This window comes from Ambystoma mexicanum, chromosome 4q (genome assembly GCF_040938575.1).
Source record: "Ambystoma mexicanum isolate Mex_15411 chromosome 4q, UKY_AmexF1_1, whole genome shotgun sequence".
NCBI classification, from domain to species: Eukaryota; Metazoa; Chordata; class Amphibia; order Caudata; family Ambystomatidae; genus Ambystoma; species Ambystoma mexicanum.
This window is the reverse complement of record NC_090928.1, coordinates 521,076,198-521,099,131: the sequence shown is the minus strand read 5'-3', so window position 1 is coordinate 521,099,131 and position 22,934 is coordinate 521,076,198. Positions and strand designations below refer to the sequence as shown.

Below are 22,934 nucleotides of genomic sequence, written 5' to 3'. Positions count from 1 at the left end.
TGCAGGTCCAAAGTTCACAAACAGCTGTGATGTCCTACGAAAACTCTTTGTGTGGTCCACGTAGAACTCCAGCGCTCTACCCACATCCAGCGAGTGCAAAGTCCTCTCAGCTGGCGACGGGGAGAAAACAGGTAACACCAAGGGATCGTTGAGATGGAAGTCCGACGGCACCTTGGGCATGAAGGAGGGGTGCGTCCTCAGCACTACCCTGGTCTCGTGGAATGTCAGGTATGGAGGTTTACAGGAGAGGGCCTGGATCTCTCCCACTCGTCGTGTGGAGGTGATGGCCACAAGAAACGCTGTCTTCCACGATAGGAACTTCAGCAGTGCCGAATGCAGGGGCTTGAATGGGTGACCCATGAGCCTGGTCAGCACCACGTTGAGCTCCCACGCCGGGGCCGGAGCCTTCACCGGCGGGAATGAGCGGAAAAGTCCTTTCATGAACTCCTTCACCAGGTGATGAGCCCGCAGAGACGACCGCCCCGGAGTTCTGGTGTAGCGGGAGATAGCCGCCAGATGGATTTTGATGGAGGCGTGAGCCAGCCCCGCCTTGGCCAGCAACAGCAAGTACGGCAGCACTTGAGGGGCCGTAATCCGCAGAGGGTTGATCTTCTGTGCATGGCACCAGACAGAGAACCTCTTCCATTTGTGTCCGTAGCACTTAAAGAGTCGAGGACGCCCTGGCCTTTGCAAGCACCTCCTTGCAGTCCACCAGGATATTGGACCCTCCGAACTCTAGTGCTGCAGGAGCCAGGCCTGCAGGTTCAGCGATCCTGGGTCGTGATGTATGGTGGCGCCTCCTTCCCTGGCGAGAAGATCCACCTCCGTCGGCAGTTTGACTGGGGGTGGGAGGGGACGCTGACATGTCCAGAAGGCCCGGGAACCAGATCTGCCTCGGCCACGCCGGTGCAACGAGGATCATTCTGCACCGGGACCGTTTGAGTTGACGGATGAGTCGCAGCAGCAACAGCAACGGTGTGAGCGCATACAGGAACAGGCCATCCCAGGGGAATGAGAATGCTTCGCCCATGCTCCCCGGCTGGGGAAACCTGCTGGCGAACCTACGGCACTTGGTGTTCGTCGCCGTCGCAAATAGATCAATCTGGGGATTGCCCCATTGTCGGAATAGGAGATCCACTTGATCCGGCCGAAGCTCCCACTCGTGGCAAAAGCGCAGCTTCCCTGCTGAGGGAGTCGGCAATGGTGTTCTTTATTCCTGTTAGTTGGAAGGGTACCAGGAACACCCACTAGGCCACGGCCCAGTGCCACAGATCCTGCGCTTCCTTGGATTGAGCTGGGGATCTGGTGCCCCCCTGCTTCCGGATGTAGAGCATCATGGTGGTGTTGTCAGTGAAGACCCTCACCACTTTGCCCTTGAGGGACAGGAGGAAAGACCTCAGGGCCCAGAACACGGCTCGGAGCTCCAAGACGATGTGTAGTGACCTCTCCTCCGGGAGCCAAAGGCCTCTCGCGTGGAGATCTCTGGTGTGCGCTCCCCACCCCTCCAACGAGGCGTCCGTCGTCACAGTTTCCTGATGTTCCGGGGTCTGGAAGTCCATGCCCGCCGCTAGATGCACGTGGTTGCCCCACCACCCGATCACTTGGCAGAAAGTCTTGTTGATGGAGATCTTGTCTTCGAAGCTGCCCGCCGCTTGCAACCAACGGGCGTTGAGGAACTCCTGTAGTGGGCGCATCCGCAACCTGCACAGACGCACGAGGTAGATGCACGATGACATCATGCCGAGCTGGGACTTGATGGCCCTCACCCTGGCCACTTCCATGGTCAACAGCCGTTGTACCTTGCCCAGGATGGCCTTCGTCCTCTCCTCCGACGGTGAAGGCAACCATGCCACCGTGTCAAGTCTGGCTCCCAGGAACAGAGCGTCCTGCGACGGTACCAAGTGGGATTTTGCGAAGTTGATCGAGAATCCCAGTTCCGTGAGCAGGCGAATGGTCTTCGCTGTGTGATCGACGGCGAGTTCTCTTGACTTTGCTCGGATGAGCCAATCGTCCAGATAGGGATATACGTGGATCCCTTGTAGGCGCAGTCGCGCCGCCACCGGTGCCAGGCACTTTGTCAGGACCCTGGCAAGTGTTGGGGTGGTGGCAGGGAAAAGGGCCCCTATGTTGGGTTGTGGAGGGAGGAGGGGGCCTCTTCGGCGCCCAACTGGCTTCTCAAGACGTGTTCTCCACCCCTTTAGCAGGTCGCGAGGCCAGGGGTGGAGAACAGCCAAGAAACTACGTTTCCCAGCAACCCCGGCGGCAGGACACATGGGAACCGCGCCCACGCGAGGGCGCATGCGCGAGCCATGCCCCACGAGCGCCGCTCGCAATCCTGACCGGCAACCTGAGCTGACGTGTATCAGATGAGCTCCGGTCGGCAAGCATCAGCGGGGCACCAGCCCGCCTGAAAACATACCCCAGGCCCCGCGTCACAATTAAGATAAGTAGCGCATGGTCCTACGCGCAGCGGCTAATTGCATGGAAGGGATTTCTTCATAAACTAACAAGAAAATCACGAAAAACCAAGTCGCGTGCAAAACGAAACTAACTCTTGGGGCACAAACTATTAACCCTGCATGGGTAGTGCTTGCATAACTACCGCATGCATCTTGGGGGGCATTGCATGGTCCAGACTACTAAAGACCCGTAAGGGGAAAACGAAAGACACGGGCCGCTCGATCTCAGAACAATTAACCCTTTAAGGGTAGAACTAGCGCACGCATCCGTTCTGACATTCCTTGTTTGTTTCTAGTGGAAGACGACTCCGCGGAACGGTGCGTGGACAGAAAAGACGGCAGTCGCCGCAGATCACCTGAACCGAAGCTAAGTTCAAGTTTATGTTTCTTGTTGCTTTTAATGACAGAGTGAGCCTAGTGAGTCACGTATAGCAGAATTGCACCTCACATGAAGCAATGTGGGGAACGCTTATTTCTACATGCAGTAATGTGGGAATCTTGCATGCAATAATCTGGGAAATGTTTTGTAGGTGTTTGTGAACAACATTGGCTTCCTCACAGGCTCTGCAGAAGCAGTAAGCCAAACTGGTTGGAGCTCCAGCACAAAGGCTCCCGTATTGAGAGTTTACTAGATGTTGTAAAGAGCATTGGAGTGACAGGTTACAACTCCACCGAAAGGAAGCAGGAGCATGTTACCCTAATTCCCCCATTCCTATCCACAACTCCTTCCTCTACCTCTTTCCGGTGATCCTAAAACCCTCAACCTATCCATTCCACGGACCCTAACCCTCTTTCCCCGAAGGGTCGCGGAAGCCTGCGATGGTGTAATCTCCAGGCCCCAAGACCTAACGGGAAGGGAGGCGTTTGTGCTGCCTCTGCGCCAGGAGAAGAAGACTGAAGGCTCTGACACACTTGGTGAAGACCCTTGGCGCTGACTTCAACCCGAAGGGCAGGGCCTTGAACTGGTAGTGCCGCCCCTGGACTACGAACCGTAGGAACTTTCGATGCCGTTTGCTTATGGGGATGTGGAAGTAAGCATCCTCCAAGTCCAGCGACGACAGGAAGTCGCCCTCCTCGAATTGTCCCAGCACGTCCTGAAGGGTGACCATCCTGAACTTCTGGGACTTGATGTATCCATTGATGCAGCGAAGGTCTAGGATGGGCTGCCAGTCTTCTTTCGGACGAGGAAGTACCGCGATTATACTCCGGAGCCCCGGAGCCTCTTTGGGACAAGTTCTATCGGGCCCTTTTTCAGCATTGCTCGTACCTCCAGAAGCAGCTGTGGCACATGGTTTTCCTTCCTGGCCAAGGGTGGCAGACGGGGACACTTTCTTTGGAATTCCAGAGTGTGCCCGTGGGCCAGGGCATCTAGCACCCAACGGTCAGTGGAGATGGACTCCCACACTCTGATGAAATTTGCCAGCCGGCCTCCCACTGGGGTGCTTGGGTGTGGGCCCCGACGTCACTGCCGGTTCAGTCTTGCTTCGCCGAGGCCTTGCCACCTTGGCCTCCTTGGCGACGACGACAATGTCCTCTGGCCTTGCTGCGGCCTCTGTAGGCTTCCTGCGATGAGGAACAGGCCGCCTGGCAGTACGACGCTGAACCGCCACCGAATCCTTTGGAGGCACCTTGAGACTTGCCTCCAGAGCTCCGAAAGGACGGCCGTCGTTGATGGAGAGAACCCAAGGCCCGGGCCGTCTCAGTGACCGCCTTGATGGCCTGCAATGACTCGTCCACTGCCTTGCCGAACAAGTTGTTCCGGTCGAAGGGCACGTCCAGTACCCTGGTCTGTACGTCCTGACGGAAGTCGGTGGCTTTCAGCCAACCGCGCGGTGAAGGCAAACGCTGTTGCCCATCTGGTGAAAGCTGGTGTCAGCGATTTCCGTGGCGACCGTAATGTGGTCCGAAGCCACCTCGCCTTCCTGTAGGATTTCAAGGGCTTCCGCCCTCTTGTCGTCTGGTAGGAAATCCAGGAGGGGAGCGATCTTGAAACACAGCTCCCTGTCGCAGCGTGCCACGAACGCGAGGGCGTTGGCCGCTTTGATGGTCGTCGCTGTTGACGAGATGACTCGTCCCATGGCGTCCAGCTTCTTCCCCTCGCCGTCCAGTGGGGAAGTGGAAGTTAATGCCGCCGCCCCTGCCGATTTCTTCTTGGCCGCCGCAGAGACCACTCAATCCGGGGACGGCTGAGCTCTGAGGCACATAGGGGCGGAGTCTAGGACCTGGTACTACTACTTGTACCGATCCCTCTTCGCAGGAGCTGTGGACGGGTTCTTCAGCAGTGACAGTCCTTTATTCCAGATGTCGCCCAGTAACGGTACTGAGAGGTCCTCTTGGCCTCCCACCGTTGGTAGAGTAAACCCTCCTTCTGCTCTTTAGGACAAAGCTGGAAAAGCTCTGATGCCCTGGTGATCATGGCGTGAAAGGAGGCAATTTGGTCAGGGGGTCGGGGGGCCCAGCCAGGGGGTGATGGGAGATCTGTCCCGTCGTCACCACCGTCGTCGCCGTCTCCGTTCCCGTCTCATCTCTCGGTGGCGGGGATGGAGGTGAAGGATAGAAAGGAGGGGGAGGATGGATTCACCTCTGCTTGTTCGGTGGGCTCCCCGACGGTCCAGGAGCCGCTGGATCGTCTGCTGGGGGTAAGGGCAACCTTGTCCTTATCTCCGTACACAGGGTCTTGATAGCCATCAAGATTGCTCCTGAGTTGTCCTGCGGTATAGGCATCGGTTGCGACGGGAGCGACGGCTGGGGCGCGGGGACATCCGCTTCCTCCGCGGCCTGCTGCTCCTCGTCGGCCCCACTGTTGCTCTCTTCGTCCGCCTCGTCGGGACCCCTCCTGTAGGACCTGACTTCCTCGAACTTCTTGTCCAGGATCTTTTTGACGCCAGCCAGCTCATCTTCAGTGGTGGTATCTGTGTCACCGCCTCACCCCCCCGCCCCCCTGGCTTTCTCCATCGGGATCAACCGGGGCTTCTCCCGAAGCTTACCCGGGTTCTCCGACTTCCTTTTCCCCGAGCCAGAGTGTTGGCTCGTGGCTGATGGCGTCAGGAACATTGCGCCCTGCCTGGCAGCTGAGGACCCCAAACCAATTGCGCTCCCGGTGCCCGCAGACTTGCAGTGCTTTGCCTTTTTGTTGGGCCCCTGTCGCCGAAGTGCCCTCAAAGGTCTTAGAAGACTGCTCGGACGACTTCTTCTCACCTGCTGCTGGGCTCTTCCCCCTCCAGCCAGTTAGTGAGTCGAGTCTGACGGTCCTTTAATGTCCGGACGGACATGTTCTTACAGAAAGTGCAGTCCTCCTCCACATGCGACTTGTCGTCGTGAAGGCAGTAGAGGGACCGGGCGTGCTCATCCTCCTTAAAGACAGTCTGTAACCCACACCCAGGGCACATCCTAAACAGCTTGGATCCAACAGGCGTCGTGTCTCCTTTGTCCTGGGCCATGTCCACGAGGGGTAGGCCCCAAAGATCTCTTGGAATCTTTCAATTAGAGAAACTCAACAAAAATTCGCCATTGCGGAGCGTACAAAAATTCCAAAACGGGTCCCCGTTGATCGGAAGAAGAATCGGTGGAGCTTGAGGCTCGAATTGACCGAAAATAAGAGAAATTTCTCAGGAAAAAGTAAAACGCAGTAAAAGCTTGAGAGCTATAACACAAGGACTCCCAACACTTGAACGTGTGGTAAAAATCTGAAGATGGCTGCCAGAGGAGGGGCTTGGGTAGAGGGCAGTCATTGGCTGGGGGCAGTATGACCCAGAGACCATTGATTGGTCATTAGTAGAAAGACAGTTCAGAAACGAAACTGAAACTGATTTTTTTCTTTACCGAGGATTCCCAGCCTGACGACAGGGAATATTCATGAGCATGTGAATCCATGCCAGACCCCATGCTGGAGAATAATCATTACAAAAAATTGAAACCTAGCAGGATTCAAAATGTATAAAGTACACGGGTAAAAATGTTAAGTTGCAAGCTCCTAGCTAGCCATAAACACCACTAGTGGCGAGTGAACATTTTCCTTCTATATTCAGAGACTGCACATTAATTAACATTATATGGGTATTTTTTAGAAATGTTTTGTGTGTTGGGATTCTTTGAGCCATTTTTGACAAAAACTAGCCATTTTTGACAAAAACTTGTTTTTGTAACCAAGTACAATAAGAACAACTTTTAATCTGTCTGCTGCAGTGTGGTAGAATGTTGAGTTCAAGCAAATGCTTGACATTCATACTTAATGCATGAGACTTGAGCAAACTGCTTCTTTAATCCACAATGTGTCTTTCTTTCAGGGATTTTGATGGAATTGTGAATGACTGGCAATAACATTATTAAACGGCCAAATCAGTTCAGGAATTCAGGAGGCTTTCCTGGACGCCTGTGTTTTGATGGCGCAGGGTCAGCTGTTCCTAGCGCTCAAAAGACTACATCCCTGAGCTCAGACTGGAAAATGTCAGTGCTCCTGGTTAGTCTTTTTGGTTTGATTTCAAACACAAAGAAAAAATTTATCTATTTTAGCAGAGTATTTAAAACTGTAAGCGATTATTGGTAAGTGGGTGCAGACACAAGTAGGTAACTGGGAGTGACTGTTGTCAATGGCATTTAAGTGGAAATGGTGGATGAATTAAAATGGGGGGGCAAAACAAGTCATATGCTGTGTGAAACAAAGACTAAAACCAGGTGAGACTAATGTATAGTTTTTCCTCTGTGTCTCTGTGGGGCTCACATTACTTTGCATGCTAGTATTCGTAGACTTTCATTCAGGATGGGGAAAAAAAACCTATAAACATACTACTTTTGCATGACATGTACTATAATGAATTATTTATAGTCCGGTCAGTTCATTATTGTGTGTTCTGTGAACTTTTCAAGTCATCTCTATAAAAAGGAGTATTATTTTATCCATGCGTTTTATACTTTTTACTAGTCTATTATTTGCCTACCAGGTCTCCACCCACAGAGTATATGTTTACCATTACAAGTACTGAGCCAAACAAAGCATTACTTGGGTGTCCAGTGAAACTGTACAATACACTGTGCATCTTATAAATGCCCTGAAATTGTTCTTGCATCCAGAAGCCTGAGAAAGTTATTTATATATAGCAGAATATTGATACTTGTACAATTCTGTGGCAGACAGAAAATTAGGAAACAAAAACATAACTGATAATGTAGTCAGCTTTATCTTTTTTAATTCCTTTTGTCTACATTTCGAGAAATAATTTGATGGGAAGACAAAATGACAGACAAAGCTTACCTCTGGTTTCTTCATGAGCTCTATGAAGAACATCTGATTCTTCATGGGATAGATGATAATAAGAACATCCCCAAAATCTGTTGGTATAATACCTCTACGGTAGTTCCTGCTGTGTTCGGACCATACAATGTGAATTTCATCATTTCCCAAGTGACGAAGCTGCAATGACAGATTAGCGTTAATCAGTGTGATTATATGGCAGCTATGTATCGGAAACTGGAATAGAATGCACAACTGATAACAGGTTGCCTTATAAATGGGGGAACCATTCCACCACCTTCCAAGCATTGTTAAGAACAACATTTCCAAAAGATTTTGTCAGCATTTTACTGCACTGACCATCCTTTTGTAAACACGCACTAAATATTAAACAAAAGCAAGCTAAAAATCAATGCTGTTAAAATGGTTGTTATAAAATGATTACATTCTGCAGTATTTATATCAATGAGGTTCAATTGTGAAAATTTCAGATTCTGGCAATATTGCATGGTATTATGTCAATGATACCAAACGCCTCTGGGGGAGAAATAATAGAAACCAGACCAAAAATCCTTACGTCTCACACTACCTCTCCACCTAACCACAAGCCTAACACTTCATAAACCTCACCTGTAGTAACCAGACAGAAGAGCAAAAACCTGAGGACAAAAATCAGAATATTGTCTCTCAAAAACACCTTTGGAACACCAATTCATATGGCATGGTGTATCTATCATAGATGCTTGAGATCACATGGCCCTAAGGGGAACCCTCGACTAAACCACAACTTTTATTACCAAAGACCGACCAGCCAATATAATCGATCAGTAAACTGATAAATAACTTATCCAACTGGTACCTTACCGGGCCTGTTTATCAAGGGAGCAACAGCCTCAATGCATCTACACACCACTGCAACCAATGAACCACTCAACAAGCCAGATCCTGATATGCACCTCAAAGGCCAGATCAATACTGGACAGCCAATGACACCAACATGGGACCCAGAGAAAGGAGAGAAGATACAGTGCAGCGTGATCAACACTGGGTAAATCTCTAAACACAGAATGGAGATTCACAAAATACTTAGCGAAGCAGGAACCAACATACTCTTCATAACGGAAACATTGTTATCAGACACCTAGAAGGTAACAGCACACAAGCCCATCTTCAAAGACTTTAAAAACATACAAGTCAGTCAGACTGGCACAAGAGGAGGAAGTATAACTGTGGCACACAAGGAATACCTAAAAGTGTCCACTTCACACCACACAGATCTTCGACTGTGGAGAACTCTTGATCCACCTCAACAAACTAACCTGTCTTTCCTGGTTATTTATAGATCACCCTCACACAACCCAGTAATAGCCAGAAACGTCTCAGACATAATTGGTAGCCTTGCAATAGGACACACACTACTAACTGTCCTCTGAGATTAACATTTATTTTATTTACTTATTTATTTATTGTGCATTTGTAGGCCGCTTATACAACAAGGAGGCACCCACAGGGCAAGCGGGGAGGGAATAACAGTCCGACAGAAATAAAATTGAGCAAAGTGGAAGTCTTAATAGGCCTCGTGAGCATTCAGAATGTGCAAGTGAAGAGGGGGAGGGGTGGAGATTCCACACAGGGCGAAGTGCCAGGAAGTCAAGCAATTGCAGGCACCAGGTAAGTGCCTGGCAAAGATAACTTGGCAAGGAGTGCAACACAGGCCAGTGGGTGCCCAAAGGCAAGTGCTGAGAGAGGGCAGAGGCTGAAGGCGATTGGACGGTAAGCCAGGACCCGGAAGGACACATAAGGTCCCAGGCCACCAATCTCAGCGACTGCGGGGTTTAGCACGAGAGGGGGAAGGAGGAGGTGAAAGGAAAGTCTTGAAGAGCTTCCAGAATTTGAAGAGATGCGGCTCAGGGTTGAGAGGGAGGGGGAGGCTGTTCCAGAGGAGGGAACTAGCTGAGGAAAGAGAACGGCCAACAGCTCAATGCTTAGAGAAATGCTTGACGCACAAAGAGTCAGAGCTGGAGGATCGTAAAGGTCTGGAGGGAGAGTATTTAGTGAGAGCTGTAGATAGCGTGGTCCCCGGCCCCAGATAGCCTTATGGATGATGCGGTGGGAATTGAATTTGATCTTTGCAGCAACCAGGAGCCAGTCGAGAGATTTTAAGGCTGGAGAGATACGGTGGCCGAGCTTGAGACCAAGGATAAGTCTTGCAGTCCTATTCTGGATGAGCTGGAGTGGGCGGAGAGAGGAAGAAGGAAGATTAAGGAAGTGGCTGTTGCAGTAGTCCAGCCTAGAGAGTACCAGAGCTCTAGACACATTGAGCTTCTGGGGAAAAGTGAGGAAAGGAAGGATAGCTCTAAGGCAATGGAGTTGAAAATTGTCCGATGTGATAGGCGAGGAGGAGGAGAGAAAGGCCGATGGATGATAGGTGGCAGGTGGATAGGAGGAGGGGAGGAAGAACGGGCGGAAGAAAGAGTGCTCAGGATGTCCTGGATTTTTGCAGTGAGGTGCGTGGCCAAAGCAGTGCAGAGATCCTGAGAGGAAAGAGTCGAGGTGGAGACTGCAGAAGGATTGGCTAGTTCATTACAGATTTTAAAGAGTTCAGCCGTGTTGTTGGATGCCCCAGAGATGTTAGCCTGGATGTGGGCGAATGGAGATACAATATTGCCTTTGGAAAAGGTGGCAGGGCAGTTTGTCAGAAGATGAGCTTGAGGTCTGCCACTTTGGTTTGAGTAACAGACAATCAGTGCCAACACATCTGAGAACCATAATGTCCAGCTTCCACCTCAAACAACTGGTAAAATGAGAGATGCATGCTGCCGGTCGCATCGTTGTTGCAATCATTTGCGAGGGTGGCCCAATAAACCCCACCCCTCCATTCAGGCAACTTGGAAGAAACCATCTAATGATGCTTCCAAAAGTAAGCTTTATTAACAACACACCAATGAGTTAACTCCAGACACACATAGGACAAACATCCACCACCAAGAGAAGCTGGAAAACACTAAACCTTAAAAAAATTACAAATTACTCACCGTAGTGACTAACTTGCTCTTAATCCACAGTCCCCTTTCCTCCATAATGCATGGGCGCATGGGCGTCCCTCGCTAGGGATGGGATAAGGAACCTTTTTCACCAGAAAAAACCTTCTTCCTCTTTAAATTTAGAGTCACGTGGGGGCGCGGCCCTGAGAGCATGGGCTCCCCTGACTCCGCCCACCGGCGCAACTCCTCAGTGCCCCTTGAGGCATCAGCAATATTACAATTGCCTAAGTGACCGCAGTTTTATTAGGGGGGAGGATGGTGGGACGTATGGAGGAAAGGGGACTATAGACTAATAATATGTTCGTCACTACAGTGAGTAACTTGTAATTACTCTTGCGTCCCGTCCCCTTTCCTCCATACTGCACAGGCGATTACAACTGAATGTACCCTCAGGGTGGAGTGGTGACCCTCCTTAAGAAAACTATTTTCTTAATACTGCCTGCTAATAATGCTGTGTCTGATCTGGAGCCGGCATCCCAACAGTAGTGCTTAAAAAAAAGCCAAGGGGGCGGCACAAGTGGCCGCCCTGCTGATGACCTGCCACGGTAGGTGTCTCTGGAAAACGACCGATGCGGCCTTGGCTCTGAATGCATGGGCATGCATGTTTGCCGGAAGCGGTATGTGTTGCCCATCCTAGGCCTCCCTAAGGAGGCCCCCATCCACCTTACTATGTAGGCCTTGGAAGCCGGATATCCTGGACCTGACCCTCCAAGGGTGATAAATAGAGCCTCAGGCTTGCGGAAGCCCTCAGTCCTGTCCAGATAGAACTTTGGCGCTCGTCTAGCATGAAGCCAGTGCAAAACCCTCTCAGCATGGTCCTTAGGGTCAGCGAAGAAAGTAGGGAGTACTATCTCCTCATTTCGATGGAACGCAGAGACTACCTCAGGTAAGTACGTGGGATGCGTTCAGAGGACCACCCTGTTCCTGTGAAAGGTAGTGTTTGGCTCGGGTGCCATCGGAGCTTGGATTTCGCGGACACAGCGTGTAGACGTAAGACCCACCAAGAGGGCTGTCTTACTAGTGACTAGCCTGATGTCCACAGATGCCACTGGCCCAAAGGATTTATGCGCCAAGGCACCCAACACTATGTTGAGGTCCCACACGAGGTGTGGCTTCTTGATGGGCGGGTAGAGCCTGGTAAAACCAGTCAAATGTCTTTTAACCACCAGATTGGCGGATGAGAAATAACCTCCTCCCACGAGTTCCGGTAGGCTCCGATTGCTGCCAGATAGGTTTTGAGGGCGAGCCAGATGGCCATTAACTCGAGCCAGTTGAGGGGTGCCTGCTCCTGACAGAATCCTCTCCGTGGACTCAGTGGCTGTCCAAGGGAGCATCCCATCCTGCGTGAGGATGGTAACCAGCGCAGCTGGCTGATGAAAGGGCATGCGTATCCTTAAGTTGCTGTTGGTGCTCCCCCAGACTAGTTTGAGATGGAGAGGTGTGGAATGCTGGCCGGCTACGCACGAGAACCCCTCTCCTGACTCCAGGAGGCTGCGCAGTGTAACTGCAATTTAGGCGTTGGTACCACCATGCCAAGGTCACTGTTCTGCTGAGAAAATGCCCCATGTGAGGGGAAAATTCTCTCAGAGCTCGTATCGCTGATGAGGTCCAGGAATGTTAGAGTCTGCCTAGGCTCCAGCTGTGACTTCTTGAGATTGATGGAAAATACCAACTCGTGTAGTGGAAGCATAAGGCCGGAGGCGGTGTGGAGGACTGCCTCCGGAGACCTTGCCCTAATGAGCCAGTCTAGGTATGGATAGGCGTGGTGACCCAGGGCCACAAGTAGGGCTGCCATGCATTCATTCATCCTGTACAGACCCTGGGGGCCGGAGTGAGGCCAAAGGGTAGAAACTTGCTTTGGAAATGGAAGCCATGATCCTGACCCTATGAAAAGACTGATAGGGCTGCAGATCGGTATGTGAAGGTAAGCATCCTTCAGATCCAGGGAGCACATCCAGTCTCCCCTGCACAATATCTCTGCAACACGCACTGGGGCAACCATTATATGGCGAAAAACCGTGAATAGGAGCCAAGACCCCGCTGGGGGGCTGGGACTTCTTCCACTGCCTGCCTCTCTATGGGCGAGCGAATTTCCGACCACTGAGTTATTGTCCCAATCTGTGGGAGCGGAGGGGAGGAGAGAGGCGAAGGAGGGATCGGTAGACGGTAGCCCGAGGACAATGAGGGGAGGATCCAAGGACCTGCAAACCTTGTGCGCCAGCATGGGCGTGCGTCTGGCTATGTGCCTTAGGGATGGCTTTAGCAAGGATGGATAAGGATTCAGCAGTCTGGGTACTGTTGCTCCCCTTATCAAGTTGCTAATCCATCGTAGAACGGAACAGGTCACCCCTCCCCCAAATGGAAGGTCCAGTATGCGTTCCTCGGCGTCTGGGTTGAATTGAGTCACCCAAAGCCAGGCAAATGGCACCGCCTGAGGCGTCGATGTGCGCCACAGCAGACTCCAACATGTTTTGCGCAACTATATTTGGCCTCTGCCAGCCCTAGCTTGAAGCGTGCCAGGTTCTGCACCGGAAGTGGCAGAGGAGTGTGGCTGTGAGAGTGAGAGTGCCAACAGCAAGAGGGGGGCCCTCTCCAGCTGTCTAAACTTGGCATCAAGGTGCCTGTTGGTTGGCTGAACCGAATGGGGTTCAAGGTGTGACCTGTTGCCCCGAGCTAGCTGCTGAGAAGGAGGCTGTGGGGCTGCCAAGACCATTGGAGGCGTGGGAGCCGGTGTTGTGGGTACTGGCATGGGCAGCTGGGGCTGTACAGGAGCTGGAATCGCTGGAACCAAGGGCAGAGTGGCCATGGGTGCTAGCAACAGAACCTGGGGGAGTATGTCCCTGAGGGTCATGGCTTTTCAAGAAAACCGGTCTTCACAGGCTGGTGGAGGCTTGGAGGTGCGGGCATGCTGCGGCCTGGACCCACTCTGCCTTACTGTCTGTGGGGTGCATCGGCCCTGCGATGATGAAGGGTATGCCGTAGGCCACGTACTTAGTGAAGATCAATCCCACCTGGAAATGCATTCCCCTATGTGTTCCCTGAAGGGGGATGGTGTCAGATGAGCCGCCATTTTATCTGACCTGGTGGGCATTTTTTCGGGCTGCATACAGCCTGCCTGTGTCATGGTGCTTGCCTCGTTGGGCCCCGCCTCTTCCAAGACTCCTGGCAGTGGAGGTTGAGGCCTACCCTGCACCACAGGGCGGGGCCTGGTAGGTGGATCGCCCTTAGCGATGCCGCCGGTAGTGCTGCATACAGGCACCCCTCAGACATCTGTCTGGTACCTGGACGTCGCCCTTCGGGCCTAACCCCATTAATAGAACCTTGCGGCCCCTCCGCTCAGTCACCGGTAGAATCTCACGACCCCCTCAGCCTGACGGCTGGTAGCTGTAGCAAGGAGCCTTGGTACCTGCCCTGGTACCAGGACCTGAAAGGTCCCTCCCGCTCCTACGCTTCCTGGAGAAGGAGTTGCTTTAGCAGGGTACGTGGTGCATACAGGTGCCCCTTCGGACATCTGTCCGGTACTAGGGCGCAGCCCCTCAGGCATGGACCCGGTAATAGACCCTTGAGGCCCTTCAGCGCATTGTCCGGTAGGATCTGGCGACCCCTCGGCCAGTAGCTGTAGCAGCCTCTGTACTTGCACTGGTACCAGGACCTAAAAGGTCCCTCCCACTCCTACGCTTCCTGGAGAAGGAGTCGCCTCTGCGAGGTACGTGGTGCGTACAGGTGCCCCCTCTGACCTCTGTCCGGTACTAGGGGGTAGCCCCTCGGGTTAGACCTAGTAGTCGAACCTTGCGGCCCCTCAGCGCAACTGTCCGGTAGGATCTGGCGACCTCTTCTGGCGACCCCTCGGCCTGACGGGCGGTAGCTGTAGCAGCCTCGGTACCTGCACTGGTACCAGGCGCTGAAAGGTCCCTCACGATCTTGCACCTCCTGTGGGAGGAGTCGCCTTTGCGGGGTACGTGGTGCGGACAGGTGCCCCCTCTGACCTCTGTCCGGTACTAGGGGGTAGCCCCTCAGGTGTAGACCCGGTAATAGAGCCTTGTGGCCCTTTAGCGCAGTCACTGGTAGGATATAGCAACCACTCACCCTGGTGGCCGGTAGCTGTAGTAGCCTTGGTAACTGCACTGGTACAAGGACCTGAGCTTTCTCCGAACCCACATCTTCAGTCAAAAGTATCTTCCGTCGCCTCCGCACCACCCAAAAGGATTTTCCTCAGCTTTCCGCAATTCTGCATATAAACAGAAGTATCTAATTAACTAAAAAACTGAATAGAAAAATACAAAAGAAAGTTAAATAGACTTACGTACCTGAAGTATTGCAAGTTTCTCTCAGTACAGTTTGTTCCGCGCATTTCCCAAAGACTGCAGTTATTCTACATTTTTGAACTTACGTTATTGAACATTTTCCTCAACCAAGTCAGTTCGTAGTTTTTCGCATCCATAAACTTTTCAAAATTCTGGGAATCTGCAAGAGAAAGGTTAATTGTTAGAAAGAGATCTCTCCAACGTAGGGATAGTTACAAGATTAAAGAATAGAGGGTTTTTGCCAAGATACTTACCCAAAGACATTTACTGGAAAAGAATTGGCATTTTCTAGGCAAACAACTATTGAGCCCCTCAGCATTTCAACATGCCCCTGTGGAAAAAACAGGATGGAGAGGTCCACACATAATAAACACAGGTGAGAGGTGAAAATTACCACAATATATATTTTAAGGCAGCACCTTCTCAGTAATAGATGTTATAGGCATTCTATTGTTGTTATTATAATTTTTACAGAAAAAGAATCCAAAAAGTGTCCAAGTGCTGGTGCCTAGGCTGAGAAGGCATTATGCTCCCAAGGAGTCCAGGTAAGCGATACACAGACCGGCTGCATTGGCCAAGAAATGGGGAGGCAAAATGTATGGCTTGCCTTACTCGGCGTACGCTAGAGGAGTCCTTATCTGGGTGGTGTCTACAGTCCCCTTCTATCTACTGGAACATAAAGATGAGGAGGGAATACTGGTACTTTTACAGGGATTACTGAAAAACAGGGATGTTTGTTTCATTAACACCTATGCCCTGAACCACGACATTCTTTAAATCATTATACACTAAGCTCCCTGCATACAGAGCCTCCATGTGGGTTTGGGGCAGAGACTTCAACTGCACCGTAAACCCCATTCTTGACAGGTCAGACGGAAAACACAAGAAGCCAGCAGCACCAGCCAAAGCCCTTGGCGCACTCTAGGCTTAGTAGACGCCTGGAAGAAACACACAGGGAAACCCGGGGATATTCAAACTTTCCAGCTCCACGCAGGGTACATACGCGAATAGACTATATATTCACAGGGATAGAACATTTGGGAGAGTTTGCACACATAGAATACATGGCCGGGGTACTGTCAGATCAAGCACCCCTTGCGATGACATGGCAGGGAACGCATGAAAAACCTAGAGTACCCACCTGGTGGCTGAGGGCGGAGGCGCTATTGGACGACACCTTTCATGCATACTTGGAGGATAAGGTCGTAGGTTACTTCGCCTCCAACGTGGGCAGTGTGGTGCAGGTCAGCACATTATGGGAGGCATTTAAAGTAGTCATCAGAGGAGCGATGATTGGAAAGACGAGGGGCCTCAGGAAAGGCATACTAGACAGTTTAGAAGCTATAGAAGCAGACATAACCCTGAAGGGGAACACTGGTGCAGCGGCAGCAGCGGAATCTGCTGAGGCACTACAATTGAGGCAGAGGTGCATAGGAGAAAGGGAGAGATTAGGCATACTGAACTTTACACAATACACACAGAGGTTGCAGGCAGTGGGATACAAACCAGCGAGACTGCTTGCTTGGTTATGTAAACGGGAAGAACCAAGAGACATTATAAGCGCCATCAAGGACGAAAATGGGGACGCAGTCAGGAAACAACACAGGATCAATGAGGTGTTTAGCAGATTCTATCAACTCCTATACTCAGAGAACACGACGGACGCGGGTGGGGAAGGGGCAGAGGGACTGACTAAATTGCATCTGCCACGAATGACAGACGCACAGGCTACCGAACTGGACGCCCGATGACCATGGACGCAATCCAGGAAGTGATTAAAGATCTCCCGACAGCTAAAGCCCCGGGACCAGACATCCTCCCAGGGGAAGTTTATAAAGCATACATAGACACGCTAGCCCCCAGTTTGCTGGAGGTCTACACGAGGCACATGATAGGGGTGTGTTGCCTGAAAGCCTCAGTCAATCATTGTACCTATTCTAAAGCCAGGGAAAGACCCCTCTGAGCTGCGGATCATACAGACCGCCATGAATGGTAAATTAGGATTGTAAAATTCTAACCGCAGTACTGGCCAATAGGCTAAAAAAAGTGACTGGCAGTTGATACACACTGACCAGACTGGGTATGTTCCTGGCCGTAAAACCACATACATAGAACTTTAAGAGGATTCACTATAGATAGCACAAACAAGAGAAAGGGAGACTATGCAATCACCGCGCTGGGATTGGTTACTGGCAACCTTAAAAGGCTTTGGGATAGGACAATTATACCTTGGATGGGTTAAACTGATTTACTTGCGACCCCTGGCAAGAGTTAAAACAGGCAAAACAGGTCTCAGAACACTGGGAGGTCCACATGGGCAGCAAGCAGGGATGCCATGTCAGGATTAGGGGCTGTTCGGGACTGAAGAGACGCCAGAAACTTAACAAATAGGGCAAATACTACAATTCCCATGAGCACTTGCGGAAACTGGTAGTTCCCCCGCCGTGCGCGCGTGTGGCTAGGAACGGTTTATTAAGGCCACACGGCGCACGGCAGGTGTGGCTTGTTGTGGGTGTGTGCGGAGCTCCATGTCGGAGTGAATTTCCCCGGAGACGGCGGCGGGCAGTGACCGGGCGGTTCGAGTTGCATGCAAGGCTGCCGCTGTGAAGTACTGTTTCATCCAGCGTCTGGGACGGCTTCCGAGCCTCCCGGACTTCAGATAAGTGCCTCATGAGTATTTTTCCCACGTGTGAATGAGTTCTGTGTACCACGGACATTTGGTTATTGAAGGGCTGGGGTGCGGAGGGGCGACAATGTACTCCACTGGTCCGGTACTGAGTCTGATTTACGGCTGCATTGTACACGAACATTGTTAGGGACTATGCCCTGGTATGCAAGGCCTTCTCGAGGACATTCAGACACCAGTCCTTATTCAACAGGCATATAGGGTTACTTTTCTGATAAGAGTAATTACTGCACTTAAGGGTGATGTCTTGCATAAGGAAATGAGTACCAGAAGTCAGTACTCATGTGTACATGTGTTTTCATGTCATTGTGATCACTATTGCTATTTGCTAGCCCAAATGGGCCATTTGTTATGTCCTTCATGAGGAGAGTAAGTTTCTCCATTGTATGTTCCATCCTGCTTGCTTTATGTAGTGTTTTATGTCAATGTGCATTGTGGTACATGTATTAAGATGTGCTGTGGTGTTCTCAAGGGAGTTACAAGTATGTCATGTTCAGGAACTAGGCAGGTTTAGTAGTGTAGGGTTTTTTCCTGTTGCTTCCCTCGACCTATCCACACTAGGGTTCCCTTCAACCTCTTCTCGGTTTTACTATAATCCCCCAACCTCTTCCTAACCCTCTTCCCCCCACTGGCTGGCACGTGGTGTCCTGTTTACTATACCAGGCACCTGTGCCAACCACAGTGGGAGGGTCGACTTCATTCGGCTTCTGTGGTTCGGGGGAGAGTGTCGACTGCTCCTCCCTATTCGGTTGTGTATCTTGACATGCCCACTGTCACCAATGTTGTTCATTCTGGCGCTGGAGCCGTTGGCAGTGTTCCTCAGGAGAGAATACAGCTAAACTGGGATAGAGATAGACTGGGAAGTGAATTTGATTTCCCTGTATGCAGACGACATGTTACTATATATAAGCTAGCCTGAGGACAACCTGCCAAACCTCTTAGGCATCGTTGATCATTTTGCCATGCTGTCGTGGATCCAGATACACCATGTAAAATCCTGTCTGTTCCCGCTTGCAAACCTCAGAGGGCTCCGGGAGGCACAACTGCCATTGCTGGGCCTACAGTGGGCAACTGACACCTTTAGAAACCTGGGCATCAATGTGTGGCATAGCCCTGCAGACATGCATAAGGACAATGCAATGAGAGCCCTGGAAGGGGTACGTAAGTCCATGGGGTTCTGGGAAAAACTGCCTCTGGGGATGCCTGGTAGAGCTGCCCTCCTGAAGATGGCCGTACTCCCCCCGCTTCCTATATCATTTCACTAACATTCCCTACAACATACCCAAAGCATTCTTCCAACTGTTAGACACACTAACCAGATCATTCCTATGGGGGGAAATAGGATAGCACTGATCACCCTACGGGGGGACCACAAAGAGGGTGGGATAAAAGTCCCACAATTTCAATGCTGTTACCTTGCAGGACAGCTGCAATTTGTAGTGACCTGGCTGGGAGACAGGCCTCCCAAGATACTGCGTTACTACAGCCAATGCTGAAGCGACACTTCCTCAAAGAGATTTTATGGGTAGAGAACATACACTTGACCAGACCCTCTGGGCTTCTGAAACTGGGCAGGGAAATATGGCGTAGGACCTGAAAACTCCTAGGAACACCGGATCCCTGCTCCGTACACACACCCCTGATAGGAGTTATGGGAGAACGGCAAGGAACCATGGGACAGTACAGGCGACAGTGTGAAGTCAAAAGGGTGGCCACAGTTGTGGACCTACTGCGAGAGAATAAACTCATTGACTTTCATACCCTAAGTCAGCTAACAAGGCATCTACACAAGCCAATTCCTGCTGTTTATGGGAATTACCCAAATGATCAAGAGGAAATGGGAGAACACAGGCACTGATTGTGACCAATGACTTGCTTGACACTATGTACTATTCTTCAGAAGGTGGGCATATGATCTCTAGACTGTCTGAGGTGCTCCTGGGAGGCTTAAGCGTGAGAGCGGAGTTCAGGCGCAGAGTTCAGTCTGCTGCAGTCTTGGTGGAGAGGAGCTGCAGCTACTGCTACTACAATCTGAATTTACTTTGGTGCTTTTGGTGCTTTTGGCTTGTGTGTCTTTAAGGATTACAACCCCCACAGCCCTTAAACACTCCTGGTGAGCGCGGAGCGCGCGCAGAGTTTGGGCGTAGAGATCAGTCTGCTGCAGTCCGCGGCAGTACGCAGCAAGCGGAGGTAAGCCTTTACATTCACACATATGGGCGAAATCGGCCCGCAGACTCGCTCAATGTTAAAGCAATCCCTGAAATCGCGAGACTGTTGCTGAAGTTCAAATATGCAACATCAACACAAATACGAAGTGAGCTCGTTATTAACAGGGGCACTGGGAGGTTACGACTGGCTAAGAGGGGGGTCGGAAGGACGGGCGGACGTCCAACATAGACTTCAAAGCCCAACAAGATCCGAGCCTCCCCCAAAATCCACCTCCGTACCCTTAAACACATCCCCAAATATATGCCCGAAATCCCTTGTGCAACTTGCAAAGGAGTATTTAAACTGCGACGGACAGCAGCTGTCGATCAAAAATGTAGCAAAGGATCTCAACCAGGCACCCGCCCTCAATGCCGATGTCCGTAACGTCTACGTTCCCTCTAACGCAGCTGAAAGCGCCCTGCGTTTTCGAGGCGGAGGTTTCGATCAGCGTGGCAGCCGAGGTAGCCAACATTGTGGGAAAACTCAACAAGAAGGGCGATGACGACAAAGAAAAATGCCGTCCAAAACAAATTAGCAACCTCAAATATGATCGAAGGGAACATTACTGCCTTACAATTGTCATTTGATGTAACCGACACTGAGTTACTGGAGTTGGAAGTGCCGACAATTCACATGGACACAAGACTGTTAAAATGTATGTTTCCGGATAAAACAACACGGGTTGGCACAACCCTAGAAGAACTCGAAAATAAAGTCTCTAATAATTCTTCTGCGACGTGGAAACAGACGCAATTGGCGACGCAACAAATTATTAACACAGGAAAAAAATCCAACACAATGTTCACCGGTGAAAGCACGAAACTAGCATCGGCTGAATCTCCGATTCTTGCACAGAGGAGGATCGATAAAACTCTGTCGGAGCTGCCAACAATACCGGCAACATAACAGATAAGAGAAATAAAAACACATACCTCCATGGACTTAACCTCGCGGGACGGGAAGCCCGGCTAACTGAGCGGCTTAGGGCAGATTTCGAGACAATGAAGGAGCGCTTGTCGGAGTGCTTTGTAAGACCCGGCAAACTAACATTGGGCTGGGATTTTGAGTTGTCACATTCAGCAGGACGAAGCATTTTGCCACAAAACTCACAACCTAATATTCCTAAACAAACGAAACAATTAGACTCGACTCAACCCAAAGATGCCAAGGAAATGGGGGAGGTGCGACCGACCCTACAGGGACTAAAATCCAAAATATCTTTTAACCGAGAAAACGGGACCCTTCCAAATAATAAAAACAAAAGCCTTCCGGCTAGGTCCTTGTCGCACTGCTCCACCCCAAAGTCGCAAGCAGAGGTGAACGGTCCCGAGCATGGCTCGCAAGGAAATGTGGGACCTGGAGTACATGCAGATAACAAACCATTAAATACGAGCAACGAAAATGACCTCACGCATGTTCTCAAAGACGCTTCAGCAGCTATGAAATCTAACCTGTCAGCAGATGCTTCAATAGATTCATAACAACGTACTCACAGCGACATCGTTGGCACGAATTCCTTTCACCAAGCTCTATGAAAATTTGCATGAAGCAGTACAAAATAACGGGGCAATGTTAGGCCAAATAAACGAAAAATTATCAAGAATGGAGAGTGCGAACGCAATGCTACAAGGAAGCTTTGACAAGGAAACTGCGACAACAACATGGCAAAATCGCTTGAATGAAATAGCCACAAATGATATGTTAGGAAAAACAATCGCTGATGGACGCAGTGACTGAGTGTTTACAACAATTGACTACTACCATGAGACACACATCGCCAACAGGCGCGGAGACGAGCGGAAGCTCTTCAAATGTGACAACACTCACTTGTTCAGCTACAAAAGCCCTCATGAAGAACAACGAGCAAACAGCAGCCCCATGTGCGGGCCCCTCACGAGATCCACAGACTGAAAGCTCTGATGACCTTGCTACACCAGCAGTGGGGGCCTCAAAAAACCTAACTGTGACTCGGAGTGAGAGCACAATTATGCCAGAGGCCGGGCAGGCTTCGGCACCACCTGACAAATCTACAATAATCACAAGCGGAAAAGAGACAAACAAAGAGGCCCCTGAAAAGGTGCCTGTACAACATCATCCTGTGAAAGCACACTGCTCTACAACAAAAATGTCCTTTGGAATATTTACTGGGCCTGCCAAAACCCTAAATACTGAAAAGGCTAATTCTAAAACACAGGAGGATGGTTCTGGTCAACCCCAAAAAAAAAAAAAGGAGAAAAAGAAACACTGTGCCCCCGAAAAAATTGACCAGCAATTCAAAAAAGTTAATCCGAAGCTTAGCTACTCTGGTAAAAACAAGTCTATTTGTACGAGAAAAAAAGGGTGAATCGGCCAAACCAAGAATCGCCAAAGAAAGGAAAACTGCAGAGGCTCCAGCGACCACACGAGTAACACCGAATCCCAAAAAAACGACAAAGACTAGATTCGGAGGTTCAATCAATCCATTCAGTAACGTCATCTGAAGACCTATGCAATCTCTCTACTTACTCTAATGACTACGAGGTCAAAATAGTATTGATGTCAGTACTGACGATCTCAACAGGCAGGACAATGTGGCGGAGATACAGACTTCAAACCCTTGGATCTTGAAAACTAAAAATGGAACAAAACGTGTGGACGAGAGCACTTGTAAGGACAGACAAAAGAAAATCAGAACTAGAGAAACAAATAGCAAACCAATAGCCATCAACAAAGGGACTGAAGAAAGCAGTCGAGTAGCTGCCCAACAAACGACCACGAAAAAGTCAGTGAAACTAAATCTCAAATTAACGACAGCGCAGAGACAAAAGGAGGAAAGTTAATTCAAACATCAAAGCAGGGTGGCACACAAGCAATTAAATGTGAAAATTCTGGTCGCAAACATATTTGAGGATGAAAACGACGTGAATCTAAATAGAGGAAACGTAATCCGACTACCTCATTCGGTACCAGCCTTAGGAACTGTGTCCTCCCACGACATCTCGATTGTCGAATACATCTCGGTAG

General features: G+C 50.4%; 1 protein-coding gene across 4 annotated transcripts in view; it reads right to left on the bottom strand.

Moving 5' to 3' along the window:
* Positions 1 to 22,934, bottom strand: part of RALGAPA2 (Ral GTPase activating protein catalytic subunit alpha 2) — a 3,672,963-nt gene that overhangs the window by 897,876 nt on the left and 2,752,153 nt on the right. For all 4 annotated transcript variants that reach the window (XM_069608069.1, XM_069608071.1, XM_069608070.1 and 1 more), the window contains one exon: positions 7,711 to 7,869. In XM_069608069.1, coding sequence (XP_069464170.1) covers positions 7,711 to 7,869 — 159 coding nt within the window. The remainder of the gene's footprint in view (positions 1 to 7,710; positions 7,870 to 22,934) is intronic.